The sequence below is a fragment of the Falco cherrug genome, chromosome 12 (genome assembly GCF_023634085.1).
Source record: "Falco cherrug isolate bFalChe1 chromosome 12, bFalChe1.pri, whole genome shotgun sequence".
NCBI classification, from domain to species: domain Eukaryota; kingdom Metazoa; phylum Chordata; class Aves; order Falconiformes; family Falconidae; genus Falco; species Falco cherrug.
Window position 1 is genome coordinate 32,532,363 of NC_073708.1, and position 27,091 is coordinate 32,559,453.

Genomic DNA, 27,091 nt, shown 5'->3' on the forward strand with positions numbered 1-27,091 from the left:
TAGCTTTTTTGGGGTGTGTGTGATAAACTGATTAAAGGAGCCTGTGCACACACCTGCAGCGCACCCGAGCAGGAGGCGACCCTTCCCCGCTGGAGGCCCGGGAGCTGCAGCCCATCGTTTAACGTGGCTGCTTCTCACCCAGCTCTTAGAGGGAGGGTCACAATGGTTTGGGTTTTTCTGTTTGTTTGTTTTTAAAAACAAACATGGCAGCATAATTATCTATTTCCAGTAAGAACATACAGAAAATAACAGTTTATTTACCGTGCAGCATCAAACCTAAATCAGCATTTTGTACACAGCGCTTGCATAAAACAACCATGATGTATTATTTACATTGAGATTATCTGGTTATGCACATTGTTAAGTTTAAATAGATGCCAGAAATTTTATCTAGATGTGCACCTGCCTAGTGCAATGAGCAATCCCAAAGTGGTATTTGCTGGGGAGATAGGTTTACACGCATTTCTTCTCTCCTTTTAAGTACAGTCAAGCAGATGTAGAACTTCGGGTTGATGTGGAATGCATTTTTCACATAATGCCTGAATGACTAAAATAAATAGCAATTAGACAACAGCATCAACATTCATGTGATCTGCTCAGAACTGTATGTCTGTCCCATGTCCAGTACCAGCCTCAGTGTGTTAAAAAAACAGACCCACATGCATCCTCCAGGAATGCAGAGCAACAGATGGTCCCCCCTTGAACGGCAGTAATGTTTTCAGACGTTTTAAGGAAATGCATAGTTTTTATCTGTAGAAAAGGTTGAGAAAGCTAAATAATCTTTTAGCAATTCTATCACAACTATTTATTTTTTTAACAGTAAGAAAGGGCTTTACAGCATTGGTCACACCTGGGAAGGGACAGAGAGAACCAGAAAAAATAAATGTCTTATTTTCTGGGTTTTTTTGGACATAAGGTGCAAAACCAATATTCACTGACTAGACACTACTATCCATGGACCTAAACTAATAGTAGGGACATGAGTGCTCTCTGAGCTAACTTTGAATTGGAGCCTTGTAGTTGTCAGCATGAGTTTATATCAAGCTAATAAGCCAGTGTAAGACTTCAAGTGATTATTGTACCATAGAAAGGTCACTGCATTCTGTAGGACTCAGAAATTACACTGAACGGAATAAACGAGGACGCTAGCTCCGCTCTCCTGCCCTCTTTTCCTTCCCTCAATTGCTCTGCCTTTGGCGGGCCGGAAGGAATAAAGAGTAGCAAGAATCTGGCATAAGTAGCTAGTAAGTATTAGGGTAACATTAGCTTGTGGACAAGTGGGGTTTTAGAGGGTGGTTTTTTTGCTCTTAGGTTACCTGTGATTACAAAATAAAATTTAACCTTCATTGAGAAGCAAAAGCTCAACCCTATGTTAATTCAATTAAGCACCTTGTAAAACCCGCAGATCTACTTTTTCCATATTCCTTGATTACAAGAACTGAATAAGTCTAAGCTGCCAAAGGAGAGATGCCCTCACACTATGCAGGGACTTGACACAATCTGCAGCTATGCTCATCTTTAGAGATGACCATGTCTCACAAGACTTCATGAAACCTGCGAGCAACCAGTTTTCTCATGCACAGGTAACAGACAAGGTCAGTCACTAACTGGGCTTGTCCTTACAACACTGATACAAAGACAAGCAGCCAAAGGAGGAAGAACTACAAAACCCCCTAAAACATGTCTTGATGCGTCTGCTAGTATATTGTTTTACGCTTTCTGTTCTGGTAATGCTAAGGAAGTTGATGTGGGGGATTGATCGGCAGCAGCCCCAGCCTGCCTAGGTGCACATGCAGGCGGAACGGGAGGGCGAGGTGGTCCCGGGGAAGCAGGTGGTTGGAAGCGGGCGGCTGCTGCTGCTGCTTCAACCAGACCATCTGCCCTGCAGCCTCCTGGCCTCTCTCAGAAAAGCAGCGCTGCTGGGAGGCCCTTGGCTGGCTGAGTTGTTCTGGCTGCCAACAGTGAGCCGAGGAGTCGACCTGCGCATGAATAACACCGTGACAAAGGGCACACGCAGCAGCTTTGTGGAAAAGCAAAGCCTGAGCCCAGGCAGCGAGGCAGCCGTGCAATCAATAGTGCAGCAGGGCTGCAGGCGGCCTCCTTGGCGATCTCCAGGGCAGTCCTGGCATTTAGGAGGGTGTGCTCTGAAGTACACAGCCCTGCCTGCTTTTGTTACACATACTACAGCCAAACTGCCACTCTTGAAAAAACCACTCGGTTAGGAACTGAGAATGTGAACAAGGAGCAATGCTATCAGACATTATAGAGTGGGACAGAGTTTTCTACAGATACAATATGTCATTTTGCTTAACAAACCAGTAACAAGAAATACCACATGCACAGTGACAACTGTTTTCCCACCAAGCTATTATGGTCGTGACTGCAGGCCTACACACTAGGTCACACTGCAAATGTTTTACAATCAAGTGCCTCGGTCCTCATGATTATACTACCTGTATGTGGCAGCTGGAGAAGGCACAGGGCAAACCAAGGGGCTGCTTACCTCAGTCAAGGAGCAACTTCAGGAATGCGGAGCTACTGGCAGTCTGAATGTATTCTGTAGAGGAGTAAAATCAGTTTTGATAAACAGAGCAACGGTGTTATTAAAGAATTCATGAAAATCCCTGCACAAATGCAAGTTAAGTAAGTTACTAACAGAACCCCTTTTATCTCATTCAGTCACTGTGTCTCAACAGTAATTTAGGAGATTGTCTTAATTGTGCATGTATGCACATATGCTACATCATTACCAATGATGACAAAGCAGAACAAAATGTGTTACAAGTATTAGAAGCTGGTCCTTCTTTTTTGCGATTAACAATTAAAGAATAAATTAAAATCCATAAGGACCATATCAGCAATTCAGCAGAATCCAATCAAGGACGGCATGAGAGGAACAACCACCCCGGAGTCCTCTGAGGGGGTGGCAAAAAGAGCAGCAACCACACCTGAGCCCCGTATTCTGGGAGGGCTGGGCCAGGCCAGGGTGAAGGGCTGAGCAGATGGCTCTAAGAAGTAGAGGAAAAGTGTGCGAGGGTAGGAAGGAACTCAGGGCATGAGAGCACACAGGGAAAGGTCTGGAAGCAGGTGCATCCGAGTGCCAAGATTTCCAAATGGCTTTCTGCAGCAGGTGATCAGCTCTGGTCTCAGTACCCTGAGCATCTGCTGATGGTTCATACTGCGTTTTGATTCCACCACCACAAAAGGGTGAAGAGAGAATTCAGAATTATTTGCTTTATATTAAACATACTGAGACCAATAAACAGATATTTACAGTGGCTTACAGCCAAGATTACTCCTATGGAGAGAGGCATCAAAGCCACCACAGATGTGGGTGGTGGTGGGGCAGATTCTCCTCAGTTCTCATTTGGCACGCTGCGATCCCTTGGCTGTCACGCTCCAGGGATGCGATGTGATGTGCAGAAGACCTGCCTGCGGACCTGATGTGAGGTGCCAGTGACATTACCTGGAGCTGACTCAGACCAAGCCAGAAATCCTGTCCTAAACTAGGTCTCATAAGCTTACTCCATAAGAAAGGCATCCATCCAATTCAACCCTGCCTCAGGTACAACTTCTCAGCATTGTACGTAATAAACACCATTGTTTACACACATCATCATCAAAAATAACAGGAAGAAAAAGGACAGGAATCTGTCCAGTCTTGTATGACAGGTAACAGAAAAAGACGGATTTAATTACAAGTTGCTTTATTTGTGCTAAATGCAACTTCCTAATTCAGTCTTCAGTCACTGATTGCCGCATTCGGACTACGCAGTACTTAAAGAACCCATACATGCCAAAGCAGCCGTGCCATGGTCTGCATTTCACTCCGAGAAGCTGCCTTAAAAAATGTGAGCTGCCCAGATACATATAAGACGTCATGAACTCAGCTTTCTTTCCCAACATATACCACAATAGCACCTTTTGACAAAAGCCGTATTTATAGTAATATTTATACAGATGGCATTAAAATTTAGATATTTAAGGAATCAAATTATATGATTTACTACTCATGTGCTCCAAGAACTTAGAATGCTTGTTGTAGCAGTTTAAGCTTTTTTGTGTGTGTGTATTTTTGAGCTGATGAAGATCATGGAGTCACATCATGGTTTGGGTTGGGAGGGACCTTTTACAGACCACCCAGTCCCACCCCCCACCACGGGCAGGGACCCCTCCCCCCAGCCCAGGCTGCTCCCAGCCCCATCCAGCCTGGCCTTGAGCCCTGCCAGGGATGGGGCACCCACAGCTGCTCCGGGCAGCCTGGGCCAGCGCCTCGCCGCCCTCACAGTAAAGAATTTCTTCCTAATATCTCATCTAAATCTACCCCCTTTTAGTTTAAAACCATCACCCTTTGTCCTATCGCTGCGGGCCCTAGTAAAAAGCCCACCCCCATCATGTGAGATATTCTTACAAAAACCCCAGCAAAAGACACCCCTCCCCGCCCCCCGCAACGACCCTTGTCTCTCTCAGCATTTTTATATGCGGCACTCCGAAGTTAGTTAAACTATGCAAAAGCGAAAAGAACGTCAGTGAAACTTCTGTATGACAATCTGTTGTGACCAGAGCAGGTAGGAAAGGAAGGGCTCTGTGGCAGCAACCAGGAGGACCCTGTCTGGGCCTGCGGCACAAGTGCTAGCTGGCAGCGGGACCAGCTTGCTCTCTCCTCAGCAGCTCCGTGCTCCAGGGCTGCGCAGGGGAAGGCAGCAGCCGGAGGGTCACCAGCAGCTCCCCCCGGTGCGGGTGGGTTGGCAGAAGCCTTGCTGCCCTTTGCCATGGTGTCTCCTGTCCCCAGCTCACAAAAGCATCAAAAGGGCAGAATCTTCCCAAGTTTTGTTCCCTCTCCTATTTCCACCACTATTCTTTCCCAAGTTTGACTGCTCTAAAACATTTACAGATCTAAAAAGCAGGGAGAAAAAAAATGTTCACCTGTCAGGTGATATAAAACCAATCTTCTACTAAATGTGCCAGAATAATTTTTCTCCACCTCAACCACGGCTAAAACCTTCAGTCTATTCATTACTGTCTTTTTATAGTATTTTTATTTAATAAAACCTATTAAGACTACCATACAAATCTCTTTACTTATGCTTTTATCTTTTAACTGATCAATTTTTATATTGCTGACATCCCTTCTTCACCATTTGCTCATTTAAAAATTCATAGTATATGAGCTATGTCTCTGGAGAAAACGTCTATAAAATTTGTTACAGCTGGCAAATGTGTATGAGTCAGTGATAGCACATGACTAAATGCTTCACAGAAAATAAAATTTGTTTCTGTAGTAAGCAGAACTGTTTAAATGTTATTTATTTTTATGTTTCAAAGAAAATATATTGTGAAGTGCTGCATTGATTTAATACGCAACAATGTCTGTGTACACGCTGTACAAGGAAAATTTATGAAACCTTTGCACAACTCCTTTAATTGAATTTTCCAAATCTCTCACCACACACAAATAATCAATATCTTCTGCAGAGAAAACCAGTCAGAATTATTACAGTCTTTCTTTTCAATTTTGTTGTCATCAGCACATACAGAGTACCTGGATATTTGTAATGTCTGGATAGCAAGTTATTTACACCTCTTAAACATATAATTGCTACTAAGTGAGTCCAAACTAATGTTTCTTTTCTTTTTTATTTAAAATAATTATATTCATGGGAGAAAGCAGTATTTATTCTCATGTAGGAGTTGCTACATGTATTGCTGAAAGAACTACAATTCTTTTAAATTTTTCATTAAGGTTAATACTCTGAAGTCTAGATCCACTAGAATTAAAAATTAATAGCTATTGCATCTGTAAAAAGGTACATTGGAAAACAGAGTATAAACACAAGTGTGAGATTCATGAATAAATGTGGCCAACACCTAAATATAAAATGCAGGTTGACAGTTCTATATGTATATATGTCTGAGGCCTATAGTCATATGTCTCGTGCATTTCTGTATCTGCCACAAAAGTTAATAGCTTAATATTTCATCTACATAGCAGAGGATGTTGAATCATTGGAGAGGTTTGTAATCTGCCCCCTTCCTTCCATCCAAAAAGCTTATCATGCCGGTGACCTCAGACCCAGATACTTCTCAAATCTCAGGCTGTATTTTAAAATACACACTCTTAAGGTGCACATACCATCCAACAGACCCATAACCTGCTGGGACAGAGCACAGCATCTGGGGGTCAAACAGAAACCTGTCCGCCAGCTCCTGTACCTTTCAGTAGACAAGATTACTCACTTGTCCTAGGAAAATCGCGAGCATTGCCAATTTTGGGTACCAAGCTAAATGGTTTTCGTTACCTCTTCTAAACTGTAAAGGATTTGACACGGTTACAAACCAAAAAAAGACTGGCTTGCACAGAATGAGAGGAGATGTACAGTCAAGTCTAGCCCAAGCAACAACAGCTTTTAATCCAGGCAATACAGATGAGAATACAACACACTCCTCTACCTCACAATTAGTTTTGATTGTCCATGCAGGAGGGCAGAACGATTTCTCTGGGTCTCTGCATGGGTGTAATGAACATAACTTAGGAGTAAACAAACAAAGTGAGTTGCTCTAAACCATGTGTGCACACGCATGTTCAGCGCTGCAATAGTCTTAATTCAGTTTTGCTTAATGCAGTCCCATTTACAAGTGTTCACACTGAGGTTAACTTTTCCCCATGTCTAATGGTAAAAACGCCTTATGAGCAGAAATACAGGCAGATCTTCCACATGGAAGAGCAAATGAACAAGGCCAGACTCCCTTCAGCATCACATAAGCTTATGATGCCTTGAAGCTGTCTCACCAGTGACACAGACCCCAACACTCACAGGGCACGCTCATTCCCATCGGCTGCTTTCAGCTCCAAGGGATCTGCTGCCAGGTGGGAAGCGCGCAGTGTCTCTGCACAACCTCTCTCGACCCTCTGCCATTCACCCACCCCTTAAGGGCCCCAGTCATGCCAGCCACTGCGACTGCTCCGCTAGAGGAAATCCTGCAAAGTGGTACCAGAACAGCCCCTCCGCTCCACTTTTGGCCAAGAGAAGACTCTTGGCCTAAGGTTCCTCTGTCCTGTGGTAAAGGCAGGTATGTACTCCATGCTGCAGTGCATTACACACCTAGTCTGTGTATGCGTCAGCTCTGGCCTACGCAGCCTTGGGCATACAGGCTTCCCGGCACTAGGCTGACCGGACTTGAATGCCATTGAGTAGCAGGCACTAGAGCCAATTTTTGCACCTTCAAAAAATATCAATTCTTAAGTAAATTTGTCTTAGTTTCATAGCCTTTCTGATCAGGCCAGGAGGGCAACTTGCCTCTTGGTTGAATGAAGGACTTAAGTGAGAGTACTGATGACCACCGTGTCTCTTCCACACACTACACAGGGACATCGACTCAGAGCAGACATTTCCGATGTGTGGCAAACCTGCCCTTTAGTGTTAAGATAAGAACTGAAGGAAGCATATCTTTTGCAAATGCAAGCTCTAAATCTCCATCTAATAATAATCTACTTCAAAAAGAGTCCTTCAGCATCCTCTTTGTTGCTTTTAGAGATGATGTATACCACAAAAAGGCTGCTGGAGAGATCTTGTCAAACTTATGCTGGAAAGAAGCCTAGGATTTAATGGAAAGGACCTGGGTAGAACTAAGAAACTGTTGTTTGTGTCAGCATTAGCAACTTCTTCCGAACAGATTAAACACACAGAACTGAACCTCAGAAAAGCCTCCATCACAAATGCCTAGAAGTAGGGCTTGCACAAACAAGATCATATGGTTCATCCTTACAGAATCATAGAACTGTTCAGGTTGGAAGACCTTTAAGATCGCCGATTCCAACCATTCACCTTGGACTGCCAAGCCCACCACTAACCCGTGTCCCTAAGCACCACATCTATGGATCTTTTAAGTACCTCCAGGGATGGGGACTCCACCCCTTCCCTGGGCAGCCTGTTCCAGGGCTTGACCACCCTTTCTGTGAAGACATATTTCCTAATATCCAATCTAAACCTCCCCTGGTGCAACCTGAGGCTGTTGCTTCTCATCCCATCGCTTGTTACTTGGGAGGAGAGACCAACCCCACCTCGCTACAGCCTCCTTCCAGGCAGCTGTAGAGAGTGAGGAGGTCCCCTCTGAGCCTCCTGTTCTCCAGGCTAAACACCCCCAGCTCCCTCAGCCTCAGCTCATGTACCAGTTCTCAGAAAAGAGGCCTACAGCTCTGTTAGAGAAAAAGGCCTTTCCCAACATCTACATCCAACCCCTGCATCCATCTCATCACTTCCCTGAAAAGCAAGTATTTGCTGTAAGCAAAGACAATCATTATTTGCTCCATTTGCTCTCAAGGAATGGAAATTCTGGAAAGAAAGTCTGTTTTGGAATAAATTTACTTGTGTATTCATTTAGTTCACTTAATGAATTTCTGCTTAGCCAGTTCACAAGACATACTTTTCTCAGAAAAGTTATAATGACATTTTTTCCCTGCAAATGAATACAAAGTTTGGCTGAGAAAACCAATAGTTTTTTAGGTTAGGGTTTTTACAATCAGAAAAATACACAGATATATTCCTGAAAATACGCATCTGAAGCATGGTGTATTTCCCTTTTCTGCAGAAGATCCCCAAAAAGGAGGAGGAGGAAGGACAGGCAGGAGACAGACACCCAAGTATGTCTAAAGGTCAACAGATTTATTCTATTTTATTTGAGACTGATACAGAAATATATTGTAAACTTGATTTACCCTCACTCACAGCAACCCACCAGCAGTCCAGACCCGAGCTATTTGCTTGTACCCAAACACCCAATACAAAGTCCAAACCAACACTGATATGAATTGGGATAAACGGTGGAATATTCTGTCCTTACCATTTTATCTGTTTTGAGAAGGAACTCTGCTTATTAAGGAAGCCTCTGTATTTTGCAGTGTTTCTGAAATGGGATTTTATGTTTCACCATATATACACAGTCTTCAAAGAAAACTGGACTGGTGAGAGGGAACTCAGTATTACTTGGTCCCTAATCTCTCCAGTTTTGCTTTCATTAGTAGTTTCAAGTGGTGTTAAATGAAAATCCATCTAGTTAATCCTGATCTAGTGTCTTGGAAAGCCACTGCTGCTGTTGCAGAGTGCAAACTTCAGTCACTTGTATTATAAATGATACGAAAGTTAGGAATGTTTAGTACTGACCTTAGCAGGGGTGATCATATTTGCCCATGGGCTTGGCAGGATGAACACCACCACAGAAAAGAAAGGGTTTTTTACTTCATTACAAGATACAGTCTGAAAATGGTTTTCCTTAACACTGCAAGTATTTGATCCTCTATAACACTCTTGTTCTTTCTTACTTGGACAGCAGATGGAGTCATGGATATGATTTATGTCTGTGTTTCTCTTTTTGGTAAGCAAATTATTAGTATAATTTGTAACAACCAGCTTAAGTAGCTTTCCTGTTTAGAATGTTATCTTCACTCCTTGAAACTCTGAACCTGTTAAATTTTCCTTTACCATATGCGCATGACAACCTGCACAATTTATTCTCAACATGCATAAAGCATGTTTCGGACTTCAACATACCAACTAGATTTTGTCTCTTGGCAGCTGCTTTACAGTTTGCTTACATTCTATTCAAAAACATTTTGTTTACTATAAATGCTAGTCATGGACAAACAATGATGCCATTTTTTATGCTGGTCACGCAAAATGATATACTGAATTCTACATAATGCTGCCCATTGAGTAAGGAATGTTTTGTATTAAGTTGTTTTAAGTAGAGGTTGTTTATGTAAAGTAAATAAATTTCATGCCTCACCATGTGATGATAATGTGACATTCCATCTGTATCAAGCCACAGAACAGTCATAAGTTTTAAGTCTGAAGCATAACTAATTAAAAATAATTATGAAAAAACATATCCAAATCTAAAAGGCAAAGTAAAATATCTCCAAATGCTTTTATCACATACTTCTTCACCTCTCCTACTACTGTATTTTCAAGACTGCAAAATGGAATTTATTCTTTATTAAAGCAAAATTGACATTGAAACTTTATCAGAATTGGTCAACTTAAACTCATAATTCTATTTTCCATCCTACTTTCACAAAGTATCTCATTTCTCATCTAACAAGATGGATATATGTTTAGTGTTAGAGGCTAGTCTCTTGAGCAAAGGTTGGAACTACAAATGTGTATCCTGATGACCATTAAAAAGCAGAGCACAAAGGAAGCAATGACTGTTTAAATCTGCAATGGCCCATGGCACTCACCATTATTAGTGCCAGACAGGGGCTGTTATCATTTGAACAGAAGGACAGGGGGAGTTGTAAATCAGAAATAGCAGATTGCACAAATGAGCCAAATTCCTTAAAAAGTTATGTCACTCCTTTTCATTTTGTGGTAATCTGCTGGAGCTGAGGAAACTAAGTTTGATCAATTTTCTTTCCTTTAAGAGAATTCCCCACAGCAGAGAGAATTCAGGCCTGTGGAAAAGCAGACAGAACCAAAATCAAAGGGACATATGAGGCAGTCCTGCTGGCTGGGACAGCCAGCAGGCAGAGCAGTAGAGCTGCCACCACCGATTTTGATTCTGGTTTTGTTCTATTTTAAGACATAACATGTGAAGATACAGAGATATCAGAATATGAGTGGTGAATGTTTGTTGATTTTACTGGGTGTGAGAGAAAAAAAATAAATCTTGTATGTATCCCCCCCCCACCTTTCCTGCTAGACAAGGCACTAAAGCAGCTATGTGGGCCACACTCCATTAAATGCCACCAACTTCAAATATTTTCACAGCACTAGTTATGAAGAAACCTAATAGTTAGGATTTCACAGTCCCCTGGAGTGTGCTAAATACCTCACAACACATCTAAGGTGAAAAAGGTTTTGCTGCAAAGACTGTATGCTACTCGGTTTATACTCTGAAAATGCGAGGGGAGGGAGGAGAATGAGGAAGAACAAGGAGAACTGGTATACAGAAAAGGTATGTAAACTCTCTAGGACCTGACTGCACTTATTTCTGGACCATGCCTCAAATGCAAGACCATTAATGATATCTTCTTACACAGTTTCATGGAGAACTACCCAATAAAATGAAAACAGTAGAAAAGATGAAATTTACATTGGAGCAGCACACAAGTTTTTGGAAGAAACACATTGATTATCATCATTTTTACATACTAAAGGTTACCCAACTTATTTCAAGTGGAAAGAATGAAGAAGGAATCAACTAACAGGAATCATCAAAACATCTGTTACACAAGAGTTTAAAAAATTTCTTACCTTGGGCAGGAAGTTTTCCATGGTTTCTTTTCAACAGCTGCAGCTCTTCTGCTTGACTCACTAGTGAAGAAATATATCTGAAATCAATAAATGTCACCCCAGAGATTTCAAAGAAAATAATACTTATGCTGCCTTTTTCACTTTCAAAGCATTTGGATTCTTCTTCAAGTGATGACAAAAACCCCCACTTACCTGTGTAACTGTGCTCAAAAAAATGGTGAAAAAATGTCCAAAATTAACATAATTTTGAGAAGTTGTGCTTACAGGTCTCACACCACATTTTGTCCCCATTTTTGTCTTTTACTGCTACATGCTGCTTTGTTCCTCATCCAGAGATGGGGAAAAGATAATTCTTTCCCATTTTGAAGGCAACAAGAAGCTAACAGAAAGAGTGGGCATAACAGGAAGTGTCAACAACAGGTCTGACATCTCATTTGAGCAGTCTTACTGCCCTAACCACAGCGTAGGGTAGTAATCTAAACACAGACTATTTTCAGAAAACTTCATTTTGTATAAGAAAGCATCTGGTTATATGCATTACAGTGGGAACTAATACAGCATATACACATGCAAAATGCAAACTGAAAGAGCATGGGAATACAAGTCAGGAAAGAAATGGTCATTTAAACAACAGTAGCTGCTGGAATTGTGTGGTGCATAAATTCCACTGCTGGGGCACATGCACCTAGAGCACTAGAAGCACAGCACCCTTTGGTAAGAAAAATTCTCTAGCACCTGCAGTGTTACCGTCCACCTTTCCAGCTGCAACCAAAGCAGCAGTCCCAGTAACCTTAGGTTGTGCTCTCCTACAGGTAGTTCCAGTGTTTTTACACTCTGCAGAAAACAGAGCAACCAGATAGGTTATAGACTGGCAAAACATCACATTTGCTGCAGGTTAAGAAACTGTTTTATCAACTTTGCACGCTCGTCCAGAGACGTACATATATGCATATATTATTCATATTCCCTGGTCAACTGGAAACTAAATTATCACACATAATTTATGAATTATTATTATAAAAGGTATGAAACGTCTACAACAACAGTTATATTTGCCAACCACTGAGAAGTAGCGGTAGGTAAATGTAGTCTTAGACACACACCTGTACCACAAACATGTCATGTGGGTACGGATAAAAGGTGTTGCTATTGTAAAAACAAATGAAGCAACTGTTCTGAGGCATGAAGATTGGGGTCCCCTGGGTGCCCACAGCTCAGCTACCTTTCACTACTTTTAACTCTTAAAGGAATGCATGACCTGGTAAGGGAGATCTTTATTTCTTCTTCCTGAAGAAGAAGAAATAAAAAAGCCAACAGCTTTTTTTCCCCTGCAATTTGAGCATTTTTTGCATTAGAATATTTCCCCGTCACATGCTCCCCTTATAAGTTGCAGGGCTGGTTGGGAGGAGAAGTATGGATGCACTTTTGCTGCTGAGCATTCACATGTCCCAAGAACCTCTGACTCAGAGTAAGGATAAAGAGCTTCCTAAAAATTAAAATCTTTGCCTTTCTGGGTTTCTTTGGAAAAGCATTACAGATGTGCCATCTGTGAAGTGCCCTTATCCCAACACAATAAGCATCTGGTATGCCCATCATTTAAAGACACATGAATAGCAATTTTTAAAGCCTGGAAACCTATATTCAGCCTAATCCTCCTAACAGGCAAACAAACAAAACAACTTCCTTGCAAAAAGAAAAGAAAGGCAAAGCAAACAAAGTGCAAACGTTTAGCCTAATCACTAGCTAACTACCTACTAAGTATCTAACTATTTACATAAGAAAAGGTGTTGCTCTTGCAGGTTTTTCCTCCCCATCTGTGACTCTGAGTTAGAAGAGTGGGCCGTTGGGGTTGCTTTTCTTTCATGTTCCTGGCTGGATGCACAAGGACATTAAAGGTGCATTCCTCCTGACCAAAAGAACTCACGCATCGAGTCCTGGGGTATAACGCTCCATTACAACACAGAGCAGGGTATGACTCTAAGAAAAGTTTGGAGTGATCATTGTTAAATTAGTATAAAGGAGATAAATATTATTAAAAATCCTCCTTACTTAACATTTCGGTTTTCTGCACTTCAGCACTCAAGATGCACGACGAGTCTGAGACACCAACAATATTTTCAAGCTCTCTACTGCCCTCTAAAGCCTGGAAAAAACCACCATAATGAAAGGCACTGTTAAATCTCATTCCGACTTTCTACTTAAACGCCTATAAACTACTAAAAATATCTGAAAAAAAGAACTTTTAGAAATTTTTCATAAGCTCTAAATGATGCATATGAGACGCCACATCACGGAAAGTCAAAAGCACTAAAAAGTTTAAGGGTGTAAGAACATACATTACTTTTGAAAATGGCAATCAGGTGCTTTGGAAGTGTTACTTAAAAATCCCCTGTTATTTACGCATCATTCGTAAGTCTTCAGCTGTTTAAACAGATTAACACTTGATCCCCAGAAAAGCAATCCTGGCACATGTACAAGCTTGCTATATGTTAGCAAAATGGAAATCTACAAGCATTTAAGATAACACACTCCTCAGCATTTCATGGTAGACCTAAAAACATACACTATCAATCTCATAAGAAATAGAAAGGATTTTTCAATACAGTTTTCTAAATAAACATTTCAATTAAAATATTTTGAATTAGTATCAGTCTTCTTTGTAAATAAAACATTGCCAGACCACATATGCAAGTAAAATAAATCAATACAGTACTTTGAGTACACTGAATTATTTCTCAGATATTGATATACACCAATGAACCTTGTGCTAAATTTATTCAGGAAACAAAATGTGAATAAACCAGAAAAATTATTTGCATTTTAGCATGTACTAAACAGACTATTAAATGATGATACATTAGTGGTAAATTAAATAGTACAATCACTTCAACACAAAGATATTTAATCTTCAAGGACATAAAAATATATGCAGTAATGATTTGTACTTCAAGTTATAAGTAATAGTTGATAACTACTTCATATGCTTTTATTTGTGTACAAAATGATAAGTGATACAAATTCAAATTGGTGTACTTGTAAATGCAAATCCTCTAGTTTAAAAAAAAAACACCAAACCCAGACTACTAAGTTCTGAGTGGATTTTTTTGGGGCTTTGGTTTTTTTCCCCCCATTTTCTGGATTTACAAGTCAAACCTGCCCTATTTCAAGTATTTTATTTATTTCCCTATTCCTTAAAACTCAAATGTTGCATATAAGATTTTCATTTTTTCTTCAAATCCTGTATTAACAAGTAGATTAAAAAAATAAAACAGTGTACACCTGACCTGTAGGCTTGTCAGATTTGCTCTTTTTTCCAGAGCTCTAACCAATGAACTTTTCACTTTGAACTGCAGTTCCTTGAACCTGCATAAGAAGTTAAAATAAAACAGTTTCAATTAGCCACATCATTACTTGCTGAAAATCAGTGTTTCCAATGTTTCCCAGAGTTTCTTCACATTGTAATCAGGATGGATCTAGCTAAGCTGTGAACAGATGGCCTGTGCAACCTGTGTCATGTAACACCAAATATAACTTGCTTTTGGTTAGGATTTATATGCAAACTGCCAAAAATACATATATCCTAATTTTAAGGATAGGAACCCAGGTTCAGCAGTATCAGGGGATTTTCTTATGATCATGCAGGAAGACAATGGTAAAAGCAGGAATTTAACTCATTTGTTCCTAAGAACAGGAATTTAATCAAGAGGATGAGCTCCCCAAACCCACTGACTGTTAAGACCTTACAACGCTGCTTGTAGCCATAGGAACCATGAGAAGTTAAAACTGAGCCCAACAGGGACATCACATGACGTTATTTGTTCAGCTTTGTTGTACTATCTCCCAGTTTAGGCCACAGCTATATTTTACTACCAGTGTAAAGATGGTCAGCTTTCAGAGTTTAATGGGGTTTGCAATAAAAATTCTAATAATATACCTTCAGATTAGATTGAAATGGCAGACTTTAATGCATGATTAAGGATCTGCACTGAACATGTATTGAAAAACATTCCTGCAATTTGTTTAGACTATTTTTACTTTGAACCACTTAAAAATGGAAATCAAATGGAGACAACCAAGAAATGATCTATTTACTACTTCCTGTCACAGAAGGGAGAATCAGCCTTACAAGAAACTTCAAACTCAGAAACAGAACTATGGTACGAGAAAAAATTATCACTATTGTATTTTGACATGGGAACTGAAGACTGCAGAAAAGGAAATGCTAATGTCAGTGTACTGTACAATATATTTTTCCATGTATAAAAATAAAGTGTATGGAAGTTCACATATTACTGTATAGGCATTAGTTTATAAATTGTATTTTACTGGCACGTCACTAACTGCTAGTCTTCTGCAAATCTTGCAATTTTTAAAGAACATACTGAATTATTGAATGCAAATGCTTGCATGTCAATGAAGACTATGAGTACTCAAATTGTTTGCAATTGTTGCCATCACTAAGAAAGGAGTCTGTAAGTGTTGACCAAGGGATTTACTGAAACACAAACCCTCCACTATTAATCAGTTTACAGCTTTCCACTAGTATAACTGTTAAGATTTTATTTTTTACCATCTAACATGCCACCTAAACAATTCTACTACCTCTCAAGCTCCATCACTTAGAAGATACTTACAGTTCTACAAGGAAGAAATTTCAAGCTAATGATGGGGGAAAGCATTTGTTACGAGAAAAAAACCCCAACAAACACACTGGGAGTTCAAGTGCAATAATCAAGAGGAAGACCTACAACTTCAAACATAAGAAATATGGTATTTAGTTAAATAAATGTCACAAATACTATTTTTTATTCACAAATATTTGTTAGTAAAAAAGAAATGCATTCATAAAATATCTAGCCCCAAGGGAATTTTCATCTGGAAGACCAGGTACAAATGTGATTCAAATATTTACTACACACAGCAAAATACAGAAACAGACTAACAGAATCAACGTATACTTAAGCGTATGATGGAAAAAACCCCACTCAAGTACAACCCCCCAACTCTTGAATGTGGTTAACAAGCCTGAACGAATACTGCACTAGCATGGTGATACTTCCTCCAGTGACACCAGCTGCAGCACAGCACTTGTGCTCTGCCTTCAATATCAACAGGACTTCAGTAAGACTTGTGCCAGAAGCAAGAACACAAGGAAAGCGCAAAGATGGTCAACAAAGGAATAAATAGGCAATGGAGGTTTGCATTACACTGAGAGGTGGGCTCTTAGTAACAAATTGGAGTAATAGGAAATGCACTGCAGATTTTGGAAAGTGTGTTGGACCTACAGGCAGAATTTACGTAACAAATTGAACTGGCTGCACAGGTACGGGGCCTGAATGAAATACAGGAAAGTCACATTACACAGAATGATAAAAAAATGTATAACGTTGTAGAGAAGAGAAGAGGAGATGTAGTATAGCCATGTCAATGCTGTGGTGTGAATTTAGACTTCACACAGATGTTAAAGATATACGTCAAGATTCCGCTAGTGGACAAGATGAAGCATCAAATAAAGAGGCAGGACAACGCAACAGAGTAAGATTTGAAAAATAAAAACGTAGACAGTGTTGAAAAAGAATGAGAATAAAGAATTGTAAAAAATTTTTTTGCTAACAAGAGATCACAAGAGTGTCTGGTGAATGCAATTTCAGTTGAGTAAGATGAATGGAAATGGATGAGGGACTCTCTACGATAATATTGTATTAGTAGAAAGAAGTATGAACACACTCAGTGAGGAAAGAAACTTTCAGGTTTTTAGCTGGACTAAAGTTTAAACTCAAAAGTAGTTTTACTGAGCATATATAATTTCCACATTAAAAAAACTTGCAGAATTCCCACATAGGGTACCTTCCCATAAGATGAAAAGCATCTCTGATACAATCCAATTTACAGAGTTCACAGGTTTGCACTTTTTCCACCAAGTTCTATCATACATGAAACAAGTATTTTCTTTGTCTAACTCTTAGGGATGGATGTGTTTATTTTGGGTGAAATACATAACACATTTAGTCTGACATCTCACTGTAGGCACAGAAAATTCCAGTTCACTTTTCAGCTGGATTTGGCAACATTATGAACAATCAAATACATCTCTCCTAACAGGAAAGATCAAGCAATACTAACAATACACGACACTAGAAGCCTTACTTCTAACAGATTTGATCATTTCTCCTTCCTCACGTCTATCAAAAGCAGTTTATCAGATACTTCACCTGAAACATTTTCTTAAGGTGCTTTACTAACTGTGGACTGCCTAAAATCCACTCATGTCAGGAAGCTTAGAGCTTAAAATAAGATTGTGGCAGAAAAGACAAGAATTTTAAAAGATTTTGCAAAGCAAACATGAAGTTTCATGTTTCCATGATCACCTGTGGCTAGTTTTCAGTTAAAAAATGTCCTGCTTTACTGGCCCTGTATCTTTGGCAGTTAACTCTTTCAAAAATAAGGTAAAGGAATGTACACTTTCAGAAGAGGCTGGAAAGGCAAAAGATATCTTCCTTTCAGTGATTTAATTACAATACCTCATTTTATAGTATTATAAGCGTGACTCCTGTTAATTGGCAGTGTGGCATATGCCCCACACTACCAGCGAAAGACAGAACTGGCCAGACAGTTGTATTGCAAACCCTGCATTAAATTGTACCTATAACTGTAAGCCTGCCATTCAGTGCCTTTGAACAGCCAATCCTGTGGAATTAGAAGTATGAAAAAATAATCGCTATTAATTTAATTCTGTATGAAATACTAATCCTTCCTAAGTATAAATCCCAGCACTGTACCCACAACGCACTGAACACACTTACGCGGTGTCCTCTGTTTGAGGCTGCCCTCTTCTGGGTAATCTGCTTTCCGAATCATTCTGCTTAATTCCATCTCCTAGGAGGTTCACAAGAAAGAAAAGAAAAATAAAGATGAAAAGAAGATATTGAGTATTTGAAGCACATGAAAAAATGTTAGTATGAACCCTGACTGTTGAATAGTCTTTTACAAAGAGGAAAAAAACCCCAAAACTCACAAAGCAGGGCAGATTCCCTTGTAATGAAACACACTGAGTTCACTATGATTTACTTTTGTAATTTGACCTCCCATCAATTCACATTACATTTATATTTGTGGAAACCTTGGGCTTATAGTATTAATAACTGGAAGTTAGTGTAATTCTGACAGATAATTACTGTGTTCTACTCAGAAGCTTTTTATCCTATTTAACTGCCTAAATACAGCAAATTAGCACAAACCATTATCATGAAAATACTGTAGTGACTGAGCAATGCAACCTCCATCTTCCTTTAATAAAAACTGCCTGACCCCCAAAACTTCATCTTGTAAACAACTACAAAGAGATATTGCAAATTACTTCCAAAGGGTCTGACATACTACATTGACAATATAATTTTCTAGTTCTTCATACAATGGGGCACGATAAATCATACGCCAGCTGCCATTATTCTGCATGGCAAGTCACATTTCTACATTTCAGTGCACTGAGATTTTGAGCGGTCGCATGTTTCTGTGAGGAAACAAGACTAGTTTATTACCAGAGAAGTTCACTCCCATGGATTTGTTTAATAATACCTAAGGTCATGTGTGGTGTTGGGAAACTGGTGAACTGCCTTTCTGTCACTGTAGGTTGGGCATTCCTAAATGACCAGGTTCCAAGACAGACGTCTAACACAGACTGTTCCCCCAAAGCAGATGGACAGGGGGATGTTTTCAGAGGTGCCGATCAGATTAAGAAAGTTAGTGCTGCACTAAAACAACATCTTTGGCTCACTGGCTGGTACCTACTTGAGACTGTTCAACTGCAATTTACAAAGGTCTCATTATATATATATTTATGCATAACAATACATCTTTGATCACAAAAGACTTTTTGAATTTACATCTGTTTACACAATTTATCACAACCTATGCAATTCAGACAGAAATCTTATTAGAACAAAACCAGATTTTATCTTGTGTATCAATTATTGTTGTTTTTAAAGTCAGTACATTAGCTTGTCCATTCTGCATGCTCTCCAAGTAGCATATCAGAAGGGTGATGTACTAGCAGGAAAGTCCTGCATTCCTCCTAACACTTACAATTAGCATACACTCGGTATATACTGTCACATTTGATAGGATTCCACAGGACAATAGTCTTTGGTGAATCTACTGAAACTAGTGAGGCTATCTGTAACTATTCATGATATTGTGCTCCACACAATCTATATGGTCACCTTTCAATATTTTAGAGTGTTGTATCTGTCTACGTTCAAGCAATAAAGAGGTCACACCTGAATAGCAGAAATTATTCCTGTTTCATTGTGGCTGAAGTTGAAGACATCACATAATGTGGAGTATTTCGTAAGTTCCACCTTAAGAATTTCCCAGTTTTTAATTTAACAGTATCAGTCACATACTCGGTCTCTCATGCAGTTGGATTTGATGATCTTGATGGTCTTTTCCAACCTAAATGATTCTATGATTTACTACTGCAATGTAAAAACTCCCTTTTTTGGACACAGTTCTATTCTCCTGTGCAACGAATTTCTTTTGGATCTGATACATTAAAGACAAAATGGTGGAGGCGTATGCATACATATGAAGGCGGAGAGGCATAATCATGCATTCTTTCTTTTTTTTCTAGTAACTGTTTTCCCCTTAAAAAATGAAATCATCAGTGCATTCAACAATTAGTGACTTATAATCACATACCAGTAATTCAGCTTTAGAGTTCACTGTCCTTGTAGCCATTCAGTTTATACTCATCTTTCCTATACCTAAAAAATATCTTCTTTTCTGGTGCCAAAGAAGTTCACATGGTGTTTCACATTAGTTCTCATGTACTCTCCTTCCAACAGATAGCTACATATTCATACAAATGCTTCACATTGAATAGCTGTTACTGTGAGGTGAAATTCACCTTTAAGTGAAAGATTTGGAAGAAACTACAACAGGTCTTTACTGTGGCCTTAACAAATGCCTTGATCCTAGAACAGACCCTCTGGAATGAGGCGCTTCTCACTTTTCACTGTAATATGTCTCCTTTCTGACATTAGACTAAAAAAGAGAGGGCACACTAAGCATTAAACGCTTTGATTTCTTCTTGCTAGATCTAAATTATTACATACAAGTATCAGCACTCAAGGATAAATTAACTTTTAATTTTAATATTTTGTAAAACATTTAGAAATGCCTCAGAATGACAAAGCGCTATAAAAGTTTAAGCTGTTCCACTACAGTAGCTAAAGGTTAAGACTGCAAAAGATTTGATTTTAAATCTAAGTACTCGTAGAACTTGCACTTAAATCAGTCATCAATTGTCAAACAGATACTATTTTTAGATGAGTACTATGGAATGGTGGAGCTCGGGATTGAGTTGAAGAAAACCAAGACAATTTAAAACAAATCTTAAAAATATGTTAGCCAACAATGATGAGAAACTAGTGAGGATTTAGTATGCTGTTATTTTAGAAAATTTTCATGAATAGGTTGTGAAGCTTTTGGTGTTAGGCAATGTATGAATTATCAGGCAGCCCAACAGGACATACACAGGACAACATCATGAAGACGCACTATCTTTTAATAGGGTTGGTTCATATCTTCTCCTAAAATAAATGTTACTTTCAAACAATATTAGCATTCTGTAGGTATTTAAGTTTTTTGAGGCACTCCTCCACACTGTTATTCAAAACAAAGTTATGTTCATAGTAATTTCGATCTGTCTCATCAGTGAGGCAGATGCATGCTGCTTTGTACTTTGCACAATGCAAAGTATGTTTTCATAGCTAATGGCATTAATTTTGTAATAATCGCCATTCTGTTGTTTTCTTACATATTAGTCACATAAAAATAGAATATAGATTATACTCTAACACCTGACTTACAGATGACACGTGTAATCTATTAGAACACCGCAACACTTAAAACAGAAGTGTCTTTTCAGAAGGAGAAAAGAAATTGTCGGTTTAAAAGGACAACCTGAAACCTGTCATATAAGAGGAAGTATTATATACTACCATCTTGTAGCTAAATGAACACAGGGAAAAAAAAAAAAAGAAAAGATGGCTAGTACTACATTACTGAATAATTATCCATCTAAATGTCAGCTATGATCATGTGATCAGTCTTTTTATAGGCAAAAAGAACGTTCCCCTATGTCCATACTTAGTATCATTATGGAAAGTACATGTTCACCTTTCCCATTGATATCCCAATATACAGGCATTTTAATACAAGACATTTTTCCCCCTCTTTTCCTTTACCTAAGAGCTAAAACATGTAATACAAATGCAGAGATATTGAAAAAGTTTTAAAATTTGTGGTCGATTTAAATGTCTGTGTATTATTATGTGTTGTGTCACCAAAAAGGCATCGACTAAAACTAAAGGAAAGAAGTCATTAAAGCAGGTAATTACAAACATGGAGGGATATTTAAGAAAACATATCTAAAGAGCTCTAGCAATTTTCATTTTGTATCTGACTGCTATCATTATACACAATTCTAAAAGCTTTTTGCAAAGGTAAGTGTTAAAGTGCAGATGGATATCCAGCCAGGCTGAGGTATAGTTTCATATCTGTAGACAGCCTCAAATTAAAATCTGCATTTATACATTAAAAAGTAGACTTTTTTCAGAACTGCTTTTGTGACGTGGCAACACTATCAGAAGGCTTACTGCTCCCAGTGCCTGAGACTGGAGTCAATGGGGATGCAGACTGTTCTAATCTGATTCTTCCCTCAGGATACAGGCAATATTCATTCATCAGTGGCTAGGTATAACATGTAGCCACTTTGCTTGCATTTAAATACTTGTTGCTCCATTCTCTGTAAGAATGCAGGATTGCCACATCACAACAAAACAATTAATTGAAGTATGGTTATGATCTGACCTTTCCATGCCATGCCATGCCAGTACAGGTGTACCAATTGATTGCACTAACAGCCAGATCTCTGATGGAGAACACCTAGTGGCAACTCTTCTCACTGAAAGTTTCTTTGTACAGTATAGAGCTTCATATTTACTATAAGGGAGGGAAAAAACCCAAATAAAAAATAACAACAACAACAAAAAAAGACACATAGGCTGTCTTCACATCATCCAGCAAGTACCATCAAATTCTGAAACTGGTATAGGACTTAATATATGCAAACAAAATTTTCTTACTGATGAAAGCTGAGACTGCCATAGAAACCTGACCTAGGAATACTTTGAAAATACCTTCCTGTAGAAAAATAGAGTACATAAATATACATGCCAAAGACGTAAGTTCCCTAATGAAGTCAGAATGCTGCTCCCTGGAAGAGTTACTTTTCACAATAAGAAGCAAGCTGGAAAACACTGGGGTGAGATTGCTATCTGGCTTGGTTTAAAATCCAGGGAGAAAATTCAACACATAACTAGGGATTATGTGTTGATACAATATATCTGTGGGAATACTCATGATATACTCTAAGCAACTTCGTTGCAGAGGAAAATAATGCCAAAGAGAAACTTTATAGTCTTTTAAGAATGCAGGGATAAATACTTTAAAGGGCTGATTAAACATCAACGAAGATTTCTGGATGTGAAGTAAATGGGAGTGTGGAGATACTCACCATACCAAATAATAATCTTTTCAGGAATCAAGAAGCAGCCATTACCTTTGAGAGGAGGAATTGTTCACAAGACAGGGTAGGCATTGGGGCAAAGATCCTTTCCCGAAGACAGAGGCTTACTGCCTCCATCTGAAACCTCAAAGTATGTAAACCAGACCTTTCATGGCAAATCTCAATGCAGTTCTCAAAAGGACACATTAAACATGCATCAACAGCATGTATCTTAAATTTTGCCAAGGCAAGGGTGTTCTAAAACACAGGTCCTTTCAATATACCAGGTTTGCACAAGTAATTGAGACATGCTATCACTCACTGAAGGAATGCCGAGAAATTAGTGTAATTTTTCCTCCAAAGGTTTCTTGGGATGTCAATGGTTCAGTCATTTTTCTACTAGTTCCAGAAGCAGATGCCTAATTCAAAAGCATAGCACTGGCAGAGAAAAAAAGCTATTCTGGGGACAACTGGAATCAGCAGAGAACTTGGTAGGAAAGCTGTGAATATTCCAGCTGGCAGCGAGTGCTCATGAAAAACCTGACTGTGTTAAAACTGTTAGACAAACAGGTAAGGAGGATACAAAGCCAGGTCACAATGAAGACTGGCACCATGATAAAGAATTAGGATACAGCTGCTTCTGTTTAGCTTCCTAGCATGACTATGAATTAGGACAAAAACCCCACCCAAACCCAAAATCTCTGCATACAGGCCTGTAACTATGCATAGCTACAGTGCCACCAAAATACCAGATACTTCTATGCTTCCTCAAGTACTCTGCTCTTTTTAATAAGGAAAAGGGATTATGCTCACAGACTGTAGTATTTTCACTTTGAAGCCTCACAGTAATTTTCATTTTTTGGTCAGCCAGCTTTGACAGAATCCCAAAATTTCTTGGTCACATTCCTTTAAAAAAAAGCAAAATCTTTTTTTTCCCTGGAGGAAAAATCCATTTTGCAGATCCATCATGAGAGCATATGGTACAATAGCTAGTGCAAAAACCTGCAGACATCCAAATAAATTTCAAACAGTAGTTATTCTACGCTGCTCAGAATATTTCTACTTATCATAATTCATGAATGTTAGTGAGGTCTCAATTACTGCACATAAATTCCAAAATATATGGGGCATAAAAAGCTCTTTAACCCAACAAAAAGGCGTAACAAGAACTGATGGCTGAAAATTAAGGCCAGACAAATTTCAGATTCAGATAGGAGATTTTTTTTTTTCTTAATAGTGAATGTAATTGAACAAGGAACTTGCTAACAAGGGAAGTGATGGATTTTTATTAGTATTATTACTCTTTTTAAAAAAAGTCTTCAAGACTCAACCATCTTTCTAGGAGTTGTACTACAAGGAAATAAAAGCTCTGGGCTCTATATGAGACAGATGACAAGGAAGTCTCTTTGTATCTTTTTTTTTTTAATATAAAAAAGTCACACCAAGTCACTTGACGGTTCCTTAACACCTAAAAAGACAACAACCTATAAAGCCATAAAAGCAGGTTAGTCTACTGAAAATATACTTCTTGAGCAGTCATAGTTTGCATCAAAAACTGTGACTATGTAACTCAGTGGACACACAACCTAAAGTAAACTGGAAATAATATAATTATAAAAAAGCATATTTTCTGAGTGCTAATGTCATTCAGTATTATGTTAGATTAATTAAAAATTGCCTTGAAGTGCCTTACTATGAAAAACAATAATAAAAAATTACATAAAAGAATGCAAAGCAATCAAACTAACTGAACTTTCCTTTTAGCTTTGATTTGATAAAATCTACGTAACTTTCAATATTCATAGAAAAAGATTCAGAGCTGAGAAATGCTGTATGTATGTATGCGGGCATCCATGCAAGCATTTACCACTGGAAAACTGGAAGACATTAACCAGAACGTGCACTGCAAATCTCAACGCAATTCTCAAAAGGCCACAAAATCAAGCATGTACTAACTGCACACATCTTTTCTTTCCAGCTCTCCTGACTATGAGAGAGTCCAGCCCTCAGCTGTGTATTATGAACAATGCACTGCACTGCCTTGCAGTGAACGTACCTGAATAAACCAGGACTTTCTTGCAATAATCTGAAGTAGCACACAGTAACCTCAGAACATCTCCCCGTACAATCCAAAGAACAAAGTAAGAACAAAGTCACTGTCAGTAGCACGTGCCAATGAAAACTGGGACTTGGCAAGAAAGCAAACAAAGGACATTGCTAGCCAGTGGAATTAATGGAATTATTGACAAAAAAAGCCAGTGCAGGGTTTTTTTGCTGAGCCAAAGTCAAACATTTCTAATATTGATCAACAAAAAGCAAAACTTTGTTCATAAAAATTTGTTTCATAAATACCCCCAAGATTTGTACTGAAAAGATGCAAGCTTTAAAAATCAACATCAGCTTTTCCAAAAGAGATTAAAATTCTTTAAGAGGAAAAAGAAATCAAACATACCACATGAGACATAAGTTACTAAATCAAGTCAATAACCAGAAAAACATTGCAGTAAGAAAGACAGAATGTTCAACTAACCATCTGATGGGCGATTTCCAAGGTTTTGTGCATTATGACTTATGGGAGATGAAAATGGACTCAGTTGGCATGTTCCGGTTGTTGGTGAGTAACAGTTCAGATTTTTCTTTTTGGTCTTCAAAGGTGTTGAAATAAATGACTAAAATGTAGCAAAACACAAAGAATCTGGATGAATATTGGCTAAAGATAAAGAAGTACCTATGTCCAGCTAAACCGACAACAGCTGTAAACTTCCCTCCTGCAAACTAAATACATTCTGGCCTCTACTTTTCCTATCAGTAGAATTACATATTGCACCCCAAACCAGACAAAGCCCCTCTGAACATTTACTATCTGGTAATAGATCGTTCTAAGTAATTCCTAACTTTACGTATGCCCGTTTATGGTAAGCCCATGTTAGATGTTGTGGTGGCCTGACCTTTGCTGGCTGCCAGCTGCCCACCAAGCTGCTCTATCACTCCCCCTCCTCATTAACATTAGTTTTACTCAAAAAAATAAAAAGCCCTTCAAACACTACCCTCCCAGTTTTCATGAACAAAAAGTATGTGGTTTCCAGAGATTCAGGTATTCTGGCACGAACACCTGGAAGTTTTTTTATTTGTTTTTTAAAAGCAGTCAAAACCTGGTATTATATTTCCTACAGTATTGAGAATTTAAGGCATCTGAACCGCAAGCAACTATTTTTTATTTTAATTCTGTCAAAAGATAGCTATTTCTAATGTTTTCTAAACAAGTGTTAATTAACCCACCCCACCCCCAATTTAGTACCTTAAATCCAACATTTTGTCTTTGGCTCAGGATTTCAAGATGTCTAATCTTGATATAAATAATAATTAAAGATAATCTGATATAAAAGGAGTTATTTAATGATGTTAAAGGAACTGTGCAGAGAAGAACTAGTCTGTAATTCTGAAATATTAATGGGGATTTTATGGGACACAGTTCAATCTCTAGATTAGATGTTGCATTGCAACTCTTGGGAAACCAGGATTTCACTGCACTACTAACATACAGAACAAAAAAACCAAACCAAAATCACACTTTGTTCGCACATAAAAGGCTTCAACTCTAGTAACAACTTGATTTCAACTATGAAGTCTAGCAGCTTTAAATAACACCATCAATAACTGTGAAAAAAGAGACACAGACAGAAGTAGAACACATGTAGCACTTAAAGCAGACTCCAGTGGCATTGGCAGCATCTTCATCTTCATGTCATCACACACTCTCTGAAACCACTGATCTGTAGCCACTGGCCACAGGATTTTCCGTGTAGCTGAATCTGAAGTATTAACCCATATGTATACTACCAGACCTACAGTACTTCACTGTTACATCTCCAGCTGATCGAGTCATTAAACAAAAGAGCTGGAAGGTACACCATGCAGCACGCTGGAAAACACAGCTTTCCCATTCTCGCCTACTGTTCATTTCAAGGAGGTGAAGTCAGCAGGCATGTAAACTACAGCTTTGAAACAAGACCAGCCACTTCTAAAGAGGAGAATGCAAGTAGTGCCCAACTGATTTCACTCTATTAACATCTATCATGTAAACAATAAAGGGGCATTTCAGACAAAAACAGATTTTCCAGTCACTTCCAAAATTCTCTCAAGGGCTTAAAGAAAGGCTGTCTAAATACAGTGAAACAGACACTTTTTTCTATGATTTAGTGGGTTTTTTTCTCTCTTTCTCAGAAACAGTATCATCAAAGCAAATCCTACTGAAAAAAAAAAAATTTCT

General features: G+C 38.8%; 1 protein-coding gene across 3 annotated transcripts in view; it reads right to left on the bottom strand.

Moving 5' to 3' along the window:
• Positions 1-237: 237 nt before the first annotated feature.
• The window catches only part of ITGB3BP (integrin subunit beta 3 binding protein), a 34,940-nt gene continuing 8,086 nt past the window's right edge, over positions 238-27,091 (bottom strand). Inside the window, exons 3-9 of one of the 3 annotated variants that reach the window (XM_055725144.1) lie at positions 25,352-25,490; positions 18,056-18,128; positions 14,537-14,615; positions 13,302-13,395; positions 11,253-11,312; positions 2,504-2,557; positions 238-547 (exon numbers count right to left, since the gene is read on the bottom strand). In XM_055725144.1, the coding sequence (XP_055581119.1) occupies positions 2,505-2,557; positions 11,253-11,312; positions 13,302-13,395; positions 14,537-14,615; positions 18,056-18,128; positions 25,352-25,490 (498 nt within the window). In that variant the 3' untranslated portion in view covers positions 238-547; position 2,504. The other 2 variants (XM_055725142.1, XM_055725143.1) reach the window with 2 other exon arrangements.